The sequence below is a fragment of the Lupinus angustifolius genome, chromosome LG16, assembly GCF_001865875.1.
Source record: "Lupinus angustifolius cultivar Tanjil chromosome LG16, LupAngTanjil_v1.0, whole genome shotgun sequence".
In the NCBI taxonomy this organism is placed as follows: domain Eukaryota; kingdom Viridiplantae; phylum Streptophyta; class Magnoliopsida; order Fabales; family Fabaceae; genus Lupinus; species Lupinus angustifolius.
Genome location: NC_032024.1, coordinates 17,715,948 through 17,726,937, shown reverse-complemented (window position 1 = coordinate 17,726,937; position 10,990 = coordinate 17,715,948). Strand labels below are relative to the sequence as shown.

Genomic DNA, 10,990 nt, shown 5'->3' with positions numbered 1-10,990 from the left:
ACTAATAATAACAAGGAATTCCTACTACTTAAGTTTTAAAAAATGATATTATTTGAGAATGTTTTAAGATCAACTAATTAAATGCGTTATATTTAGCATTTTAAAATTTTAAAAAAGATAGATGTTATTAATTGAGAATATTTTAATAAGATTGAATTCCTACTATTTAAGTTTTAAAAATAGTTAATTAATATTAATTGAGAAAACTTGATCTATTTAAATAATTATTATCAAACTATTATTTTTTAAGTGAAATAAAATACCAAAATATTCTTTATTAATTGTAATATCATAGCTCATTCTATTAATAATAATAATGGATTCCTACTATTTAAGTTTTAAAAATGATTAAATGCTATTAATTGAGAAAGTTTTAACATCTACCATTTAAACGTGTAATTCCTACTATTCCATGTAACATTTTAAAATTTTAAAAATGATTAGATGATATTTAGTGAAAATGTTTTAATAAGATTGAATTCCTACTATTTAAGTTATAAAAATAATTGAAAATATTATTTGAGAACGTTTAAAAATATATTTCAATAATTAGTATTAAAATGATTATTTTAAAATAAATTCATTGTCTATTATTTAAATGTGCAATTATTACATATCTTATTTAGTGTTTTAAAATTTTAAAAATGATTAGATGATATTAATCGAGAATGTTTTGATAAGATTGAATTCCTACTATTTCAGTTTTAAAAATAATTAAATAATATTAATTGAAAATATTTTAAGATCTTTTTGAAATAATATCCACAAATTTACTTATTAATTGTAATATCATAACTCATTCTACTAATAGTAACAATAGATTTCTCCTACTTATGTTTTAAAAAATGATATTAATTGAGAACGTTTTAAGATCTACTATCTAAATGTGGATATTAATTGAGAATGTTTTAAGATCTACTATCTAAATGTGCAATTACGACATAACCCATTCAACGTTTTAAAATTTAAAAAAAGATTTGATGATATTAATTGATAATGTTTTAATCAGATTGAATTCATACTATTTCAGTTTTAAAAATAATAAAATAGTATTAATCGAAAATATTTTAAGATCTTTTTAAATAATTAGTATTAAATATGATTATTTTGAAATAAATTCATTGTCTATTTTTTAAGCGAAATAGAATATCATTTAATTATTTAATTTTAATATTACAACTTATTCTATTAATAGTAACAATAGATTTATTCTATAAACAAATTTCCTTATTAAAATTAATATCATAACTCATTCTATTAATAGTAACAATAAATTCCTCTGATTTAAGTTTTAAAAAATGATTAAATGATATTAATTGAGAATATTTAAATATCTACTATCTAAATGTATAATTACGACATAACATATTTAGCGTTTTAAAATTAGAAAATGAATAGATGATATTAATTGAGAATGTTTTAATAAGATTGAATTCATACTATTCGAGTTTTAAAAATAATAAAATAATTAAATAATATTAATTGAAAACGTTTTAAGATCTATTTAAATAATTAGTATTACAAATGATTATTTTGAACTAAATTCATTGTCTATTGTTTTTTAAGCGAGGTAGAATATCAATATATTTTTCATTAATAATTGTAATACCATAACTCATTATATTATTAGTAACAATGGATTCATCTTATTTAAGTATTAAAAAATGATTAAATAATATTAATTGAGAATGTTTTAAGATTTACTATTTAAATGTGCAATTACTATATATCCTATTTAACGTTTGAAAATTTAAAAATAATTAGATGATAGTAGTTGAGAATGTTTTAGTAAGATTGAATTACTACTATTTCAGTTTTAAAAATAATTAAATAATACTAATTGCAAAAGATCTTTTTAATAATTAGTATTAAAATCATTATTTTGAAATAAATTCATTGTCAGTTATTTTTTAAGAGAGTTAGAATATCAACATATTTCCTTATTAATTGTAATATCATAACTCATTATATGACTAATTGAAAAGCGGAAGACAGTTTCGATCATACATTTGCAGCCTCATTATTAAGTTTTCGCATATTTATTATTTACAGTTATGCAAATTTATATCTATAATGAGCATTGTTTAAAATTAGCGAATCATAAATAATTTAATCAAAATATAAATCAAATCAATTAATTATCATAATCAATTATACATAATATGAAATTGAATATGTTAATATTAATTGCAAACGTTTTAAGATCTTTTTTAATAATTTGTATTAAAATCATTATTTTGAAATAAATTCATTGTCAGTTATTTTTTAAGGGAGTTAGAATATCAACATATTTCCTTATTAATTATAATATCATAATTCATTATATGACTAATTGAAAAGAGGAAGACAGTTTCGACCATATATTTGTAGCCTCATTATTATGTTTTCGCAAATTTATTATTTACATTTATGCAAATTTATATCCATAATGAGCATTGCTTAAAATTAGTGAATCATAAATAATTTAATAAACATATAAATCAAATTAATTAATTATCATAATAAAAAGGAGTTAGAATATCAACATATTTCCTTATTAATTATAATATCATAACTCATTATATGACTAATTAAAAAGAGGAAGATAGTAACTCATAGAAAATGAACATTTAACTTTTTGGGCATTTTAGAAATCTAACGAGATCTTTCATCAGTAGATGACCAATGTATTGATTTAATGTTTTTGGTTTGGTTAGGTGATTCATAGATCAATCAACTCATCAATTTATATTTAATAGTGGGTCAGCTTTTAAATTTGGACACATATTTTATGGTCCAATAACTTTGGACTTTAATTCACTGAGCCCATAAAAAAATACCTTGAATTTTGGTCTATTGGTGTGATAGAGTAATGCATTATTCCAACAATCTTTGAAAAAAAAATGTAATTATAATATAAAATGTGAAGTTGTTAACATTGGGTCTTAAAATCTAAAAAAATGTTTATTATAGAACTAATATTTAAAAAGTTATTGAAATTTGTTTATTAGAATGTTTTGTTATTTTTGGCTTTTATCCTCATACCTAAATCATTGTTGAGTATCTATTCTCCAACTAAACGAAAAATCTGAATTTTTTTGAAATCCTTATTCATATAGAAATATGAAATATTGGCCTTAGATTAGGAGACAAAAGTATAATTGGTAGATTATTGTCTTGATACTAAGGAAAAATTGTTTAAGGATATTAAGTAAAACTACCTTTAAAATTCATTTTGGAAATCTGATTTTGGTATACAATGTATTTTACATATAATGTACACATTTTTTAGTTTAACAAATTTAGAAAAATAACTATTCGGAGTTAGGTTGATCACACAAAGTCACTTTTAAAATGGTAGTTTTAGAATATATTTTCGATAAATTTATCTATAATTGTTGTCAACTTTCATTACAAGTTATTTGGGTGAAGGATATAGTTTTTAAAAAAAACATTATCCATTTATAATTATCGATGGAGATGATAAGCTATTCTTGTGCATTATTTTTCTCCCTTTTCATATGTGCTTGATTTAGAGAGAACAATGAATTAGTTATTTATAAAACCTAAAAACAAATTTTGCTTTTCAAAATGATGAAATGGGATTAGTAGAAAAACAATATATATTAAAGTTTAAAAACAATTGCGTGAATAAAAGCACATACTAAAATTAAAGAGATGGTGGTGAGAGTGAATGTAAAGAAAAGAATAATGATACTCTCTCACCACCTACTTTCCAAATATAATCGGGACACATCTATTATTCCATACTTTGTGTTATTTCATATATTATGAACTTATTATTGGTTATAATTAAATTTTAACTTAAATATATTTTTTCTAATCAATCATATATCTATGGAACATAGAATGACATAAAGTGTGAAACAATAGATGTATACATTTCCCATCATTACAACTGTTACTTTGAAAGCAAAACAAATTTTAATGAATGGATTAAACACTGGGTATAAGAATTTACCAGCCTCATCATTCGGTTCACTATATAATAAAATTACATTTTACAGAAAATTACACTCAATATTCCTACAAAATATTTCATCATTACATCATACATCTATTCAATTTTAAGAATGACATCTTCTTCCTTTTTCTTTTTTTTGCATTTACCTTCCTTGCCATAAAAAAAATTGTTAAGAGAGGGAATGATAATAGGGGTGAGCATCAACCAGGTAAGACTTGTCTCTTAGTCGACACTAAATGCTAGTAATGTCATTTTTTTGAACTCGGACTCAGTCCTAGACTCGACGTTATCTCTACCCTAATTATTGACTGGGTCAACATTTGAAGCCAAACTTGACCATAGACCGGAGCTAATCCGACCCTAATTGTCGATCGGGTCAGCATTTGAAACCAAACATGGCCTTAGTCTCGATTAGATATATTGCATATTCATTTTATATAAAGTCTTCTTAATATTACTTATAGTTATGAATATATAATTTGATATATGAAATAATATATGCATATATATTGTTAATTATGTATAAAATATAAAAAATTAGAGAGTCAATGATACTCTCAATAAAAAAAATGTCATTACTTTATACACAATTGAATAATGACACATAATCATGATGCATGAGTTAGGGGTGAACGTGAGATGAGTTAAACATGTCTCTCATCCATCCCTAAATATTGAAGGATGAGACCCGTAAGGGAACAAAATAACAAACGTATATTTTTCTCTCAAATCTTTAAGCATGCACAACCAAAATTATCACAATCTGTATATAAATTCAACTAAAACCTGCATCCCACATATATCAGTATATAAATTACAAACCTGAATTGCATCATTCAAACTAAAAACTATCACACTCACGTGATTGAAAATTATACAAGACATTGAAAATTTCAGATCAATTTAAATTGTCAAGTGTCAACATAAGTTGAAGTGTTCTTATAAATGATAAAAACACAACAACAAATGAAATGACAACAACATGTGAATTGTAACTAACTCTTAAGCGCGTAGTGTCCTTCACTATCTAGGAGAATTAAACAATGAAAAAATGTTATGGAATAATGATCATATGATAAGTGGTGTGGATATGTTGTGTGTTTATAGATATTTGAGTTATGTGGGCTAAACATAATAGGTACTAATAGATACATGTTCAACTATTCTTGGTATATTACTATAAGGGACGAGTCCGGTCACCCGGACATATACCCAAACCCGTCACTTTTTGACAACTGGTCTGCCCCTTTTAACTGAGTCTGTCTTTGTTTATTTATTTGGACGTGTCAGACCCGTGCCTAAGTTATTAGGTTAAGACGAGTCCACGGGTCGGGCCAGGTCTTGCTCACTCGTAGCGTTAGTGACCATGAGACGAGACGGATCATGCTTATCCCTGACCCTAAATACTAATCAAATGTAATTTTTAAACCTGAACTCAGACCCAATAATTGGGCCTGATCTATATTAGTCAATAGGTACGATTGGGTCCTGCTCGTCCTTAATGGTATATCATTTTTGTAACAAGCAATTAAGTTATTTTCCAATAAATAAACTAATTTTTTTTAAAAAAAACTTAATCATTAACGGTGTATGATTTTATTTATAGATTCTTACTGGATCGTTATAATTTATATTTAATCATCATTAATTTTTCAAAAAAAAATATAAATAAATAATAAACTATTTACCATGAATGTTAAATTTTATACTGACAATATATATTTTACTCTAAACTTCTTATTGCAAGTTATTTTTTTTTTTTTTGTAAGTATAAAAAACACACACCCACACATTTGATAGAGTTACACAAATCACATTCCCTCATCCATTCCTTCAAACAAACATGGCTACCTATTTGCGTTTACCTATGCTAACTTCCATTCCAACTTCTTCATCTTCTTCTTCTTCATATTCTACTACTACTCGAAGAAGAAACTTTACGACGCCGTTTTGTTCCATCAAATTTAACGCCTCAAACAATTCCAAAATCCCAATTCTAAACCCTAATGACCCTTTTCTTTCAAAGCTTGCTTCTGTAGCTGCTACTTCTCCTGAAACTTTGCTTAATCGTCCCATTCACTCTGATTCACCTCCTTTTTTGGATATCTTTGATTCTCCTAAACTCATGGCTACACCTGCTCAAGTATTTTTTATTTATTTTTTCTATTTTTTTATATATATTATGGTGATTATTTGATTTTTACTAGGTTTTATTTTTATGGTACTTTATATTGGAATTTGAATATTAGGAAATTATTTTTTGATGAGTGCAGAGTTGTAGTAATACTGTCACTGTGTGTTAGTGTCCTATTGGACTTATTATTTCCAAATATTAGTGTCGGTTTGCGAGTTGTGTTTTGAAGGGAAAGGAACGGAAATGAAAGGTTTCGGGGGCATGAAATACATTTTGTGAGCTGGCTTTGAAGCCTTCCATTTTATTTATCCAAATACGTTTGATAGACATGTTAGAATAAACTTGCCGTGTTAAAGTTTTCGAGGATATATCAGTGTCTTACTTTTACATGTTCTATTGTATGTTTGGTATGTGGAATAGACTTTCAATTCAGTTATAGAAAGATTATGGTGTTGTTAAATAGGTCTTTGAAAGTTCTGTCGTCAGTTATGTCCTTCGGAGATTTAAAATGTCCCTGTATTAGTCTTTAATTGGTGATGAAAAATCAATTGAAAGGTGTTTTAAATCTTTGAAGAACTTAACTGGTGATGAAAAATCAATTGACGGGTTGTTTATAAATAGAACATAACGAGACACATTTTGGTTACACTAAAATTGGTTGAACCAAAGGGAACATGACAGATTATCCTTTTTTGTTCTGTTTGGTAGGCACCATATGGTACCTTAATCTGAAAGGGATTGGAAGATTTTGTTGGTTGATGTTTAATTCTATTTTGGCTAGATGCTAATCTTTTTTGCTTTGTTATTAGTCGTGCTTAACTGTTTCGGTAACGTAAATTTATGCTTCAATTAGGTGGAAAGGTCTGTTTCATACAACGAACACCGTCCCAGAAGGCCACCACCTGACCTGCCTTCGTTGCTACTCCATGGTAGAATCATTTACATTGGCATGCCTGTAAGTGTTCAATTATGCATTTGATGCCAATTCTTCTGTTTATGAATGACATATATTACTTAATGGGTTACGCTGTGATGTGCTTGAGTGTTAGCTCTTCGCTTCTTCCTAACAATGCCCTCGATTAATTCTTTGCTATCACAATTTGTACCGCCTCTTATGAATGTTTTTTACCTCTCAGTTGGTGCCAGCTGTCACAGAGCTTGTTGTTGCAGAGTTGATGTACCTGCAATGGATGGATCCTAAAGAACCAATATATATTTACATAAATTCCACTGGGACTACTCGGGATGATGGTGAAACGGTATGCTCTGAATTCGCTTCCGGTTTGCAGTTTATATGAAACATTTTATGCATTGTAGACATGTTCTGTGTTGGTTAGATATCCATACTTCAATATAATCTATTGAGCTATCTGTTTGCCTCTCACCTCTCTTACCTTCTAATGCATTTTGATTTCTTGCATTCAGGTAGGGATGGAGACAGAAGGTTTTGCCATTTATGATGCAATGATGCAGTTAAAAAATGAGGTTTGTTTCCTTTCACTAATACTACACTTCATATACAATTATTTATTTGTACATCTTGTTGATGACAGTACTTGGTAATTTGTATTAACTTTTAAACAATTCTGATGGAAAATAAGTTGATTATTTGTCACTAACATTTTAATGTCTTTCCCTTGTATTTGGCTTTTGTATCCTTAACAGATACACACAGTGGCTGTGGGAGCTGCTATAGGTCAAGCCTGTCTATTACTTTCTGCAGGAACTCCGGGTAAACGCTTTATGATGCCACATGCCAAAGGTATGGTGCAGATCCTTTAGTTTTCAAGTTTGTGGCTTTGGTCCTTTAAGTCTTCACATATCTGATATTGCTATATTCATTACTATTTCAGCCATGATTCAGCAGCCCCGTGTTCCATCATCTGGATTGATGCCTGCAAGTGATGTTCTTATTCGTGCAAAGGAGGTTTGTCAAATTTGTTTTTGCTCTAGCGTTTTTCCACAGTTTGGAATACAAACTTTGGTGGTGTTTTTTATTTGCTGGAATTAATTTTCTTCGCAGTAAGGAAATGGAAAGGAACATAAAAATTTCTTACCAGTTAGAGTTTCCTGAGAACACTTTGTTCATCTCATTTGAAATCCTTTATAGTCATTTTATTAGAGTTCAAGAGTCTCATTTCATTTCACTCACATTTTACTGAAATTTATGAACGGGCCTGTTGGATTGGGCTTGAGACTTGCAATCTTGTTGGATTGGGCTTGAGACATGCAATCTTGTTCAAAATGGCTAAGGCTTTTCGCAATTGGACATGTGCACTCCAAGCTTTATATATTCTTTTCGCAATTGAGCAGATTTTCGTTCACTTCATCTCTCTTTCCAAACCTAGTTCCATAGTTAGTTGTTAAATGTGAATTTGAATGTCTCTCCACTTTACAAATCCCATACTTCATCTTCATTCTCATATTTTAAATGCATACCTTGATGAATAATTGGCTGCTAAGTGTGACTCTGAGCATTTTTCATTTCCTTTATCCTTCCTGTTGCGCTTCATATTTTTCTATTTTACCCTAAACATGTCAATTAAATCTTTGAAACCTTTGTTTCTGCTACATTTTTCGCAGGTGATAATAAACAGGGACACACTTATCAAATTATTGGCCAAACACACAGGAAATGTGAGTATCATGCATACTTGCATAGGTACTGAATATCATTTTTAACAGGGAAGACAAGGCAGAATCTAACTATTCTTGTATTGCTTCTTTTCTAAATTATAGTCCGAGGAAACTGTCACTAATGTAATGAAGAGACCATTTTATATGGATTCAACAACGGCCAAGGAATTTGGCGTCATTGACAAAGTAAGCACTTATTTACATGGGCTCAGTAGGCTGTTTTCTTTAGTCTATTATCTCAAACATGCATTGCTGACCAAAACAATGTTGCAATGCTGTTCCTAGATTCTTTGGCGTGGCCAGGAAAAGGTTATGGCTGATGTTGCCCCTCCAGATGTGTGGGACAAGGGTGCTGGTATTAAAGTTGTAGATGGATTTTAGTTCCTCTTTTGTGGATACTTATATTGTCACTGTAAGTGAAATCATATCTTCCTCTCTCAATTTATTGTTGCAAAACGTGGGATCTTTTTTTGCTTATTTGCGTTGATCCCGACTTTCTGTTTTGGGGTTTGGGGAGCAAAGGGACTTTTGCAGCATGAGATTGGAGTGCAAGTACTAATTAGATGTTGTGTCCCTCGAGTAGAACTTCTAAGCTCCTTTGGGATTCAAATCTATAGGAGATTGAATCATATAAGGTGGGATATGGAAACTAAAATGTAAATCTTTACAAATTTGAAATGGTTTCAAAATATATTTATTTTGTCGTGACTTTGTGTTTGGAGTAGCTTAATAAATATTGCTTGGTGTATCTCAGCTTAAATAGTAGATAAAGTGAAAGAAAAATGATACTCCAAAACTTCCTTTTGGGGTGTAGGAGGTGTAGGGAGGAGAGAGATAGGAAGAGAGAAGTGTTTGGTGATGTTGTGTGAGAGGAAATAGATGGAAAAGATAAGGTGTAAATGACAGCGTAGGTAATAAAATGGCAAGAATGTTGGGGTTGAAAGTGAAATAAAGGGATGGGGGAGAAACATTAGGCAAGTTTTGATAAGTAGGAAATATATAGTTTAAAGCCTACTCTTGCTTCTGAATCCTTCTGTTTTAAGTTGCTTGACCAGTTCAAGATCACAATGCGGCTGTGATGTAATGTGAAATTGTGTATTTATGATCTGAACTTTTTATTTAAATCAAAGCCATAGCTTGGTACTTTTATTTACTTGGTAAATGTTTCGCTCTAATTTTGTTTTGCTGTGGCATTTTATTAGTATTTTTAAGAATGTTATAAGCAAGTGATAATTCATTTTTTTTTGGGAAAAATGTATTTTAATCCATTGATGTTTAGGTCTAGTGCAATTTACCCCTAATGTTTGAAATTGTGTATTTCTCACCCTAACGTTGAATCGCCCCTTCTGTTAATCTTACTGCTAAATGTTAACTTAAATAATCACACATGTAATATCAAAATTATAAAGTGATGTTTTTATTGGCTAGCGAATGTATTCTTTAATAATGGGTAAAATCGATCCTAACAAGTAATAACCAGGACCCATCAATAGAGCAGAGAGATCAGAATAAAAAGAGGGAGCAACTAAGGATATTCGAGTGAGTGAGAGCTAGCTAGGGTATGAGAATTTGGTGATTTTCAACTGCTTCATGTCCAGAAAGTGTTTGAAATGCCTTCAATCTCTTGCTTGAATTGCGTCTTCTAAAGATACTTTGACCGGATTATGTTTCAGCAGGTTTTCCAGGATTAGGGCTTGGGATTTGGGTGAAAGAGGGGGTGAGGGATGGTTTTGGAAGAAAGTAAGTCGACTATTTCCGTTAATATTAACGATAAGATTAACATAAGGGATGATTTGTACAATTTAACAACGATGAGGTGAAATACACCATTTCAAATATTATTTGGTACAATCCATAAGACACAAACATCAAGTGGATAAAATGCATTTTCGCCATTTTTTATTTGAATGCTGAAATTTATGATGCTGCCTTGCAGGTCACACACCACATGTTCTGGGCCGTATTACTTTGAGAAGGGTTTTTTCTTCATATTTTGTTAGACATATTCATAGAAAACTGAAGTACTAGTTATTAGAATAACCCCTCTCCCCCCAGAAAAAATGAAAAAGAAGCAGAGTAATTGATCATTATGTGGTCATAGTCACTGATTAATAACCTGCACTTTACACAGGGATTGGTGTTTTCTAGTACACAATCTAATACATGCAAATTTTGCAATCTCTGTCTTTTGTATCATTTGTTCAGAGATGAACTACAAGTTTATCTTTGCAAATGATGGGCTACTCAGCTTTTTT

At 29.3% G+C, this 10,990-nt stretch overlaps 1 protein-coding gene across 4 annotated transcripts; it reads left to right on the top strand.

Moving 5' to 3' along the window:
• On the top strand, positions 5,772 to 10,779 carry LOC109330245 (ATP-dependent Clp protease proteolytic subunit-related protein 3, chloroplastic). 4 transcript variants are annotated; one of them, XR_002105647.1, is made up of 11 exons: positions 5,808 to 6,107; positions 6,952 to 7,053; positions 7,235 to 7,357; positions 7,524 to 7,583; positions 7,764 to 7,860; positions 7,952 to 8,025; positions 8,682 to 8,735; positions 8,838 to 8,921; positions 9,021 to 9,147; positions 10,412 to 10,475; positions 10,672 to 10,779. XR_002105647.1 is itself a non-coding variant. In XM_019564356.1 (10 exons), the coding sequence occupies exons 1-9, from the start codon at positions 5,808 to 5,810 to the stop codon at positions 9,114 to 9,116; spliced, it is 990 nt and encodes a 329-aa protein (XP_019419901.1). In that variant the 5' UTR covers positions 5,772 to 5,807; the 3' UTR covers positions 9,117 to 9,149; positions 10,676 to 10,779. The 4 variants fall into 4 exon arrangements, 2 of the variants coding, with proteins under 2 accessions (XP_019419901.1, XP_019419900.1); XR_002105648.1 differs by having other exon boundaries at positions 10,409 to 10,475; XM_019564356.1 differs by lacking the exon at positions 10,412 to 10,475 and having other exon boundaries at positions 5,772 to 6,107; positions 9,021 to 9,149; positions 10,676 to 10,779.

Bases quoted from the DNA above. Each gene is read 5' to 3' on its own strand.
- LOC109330245 (XM_019564356.1), top strand. From the start codon at position 5,808: ATGGCTACCTATTTGCGTTTACCTATGCTAACTTCCATTCCAACTTCT. The intron at 7,054-7,234 runs GTAAGTGTTCAA...TTTACCTCTCAG, and splicing joins TCATTTACATTGGCATGCCT to TTGGTGCCAGCTGTCACAGA. The intron at 8,026-8,681 runs GTTTGTCAAATT...CATTTTTCGCAG, and splicing joins TTCTTATTCGTGCAAAGGAG to GTGATAATAAACAGGGACAC.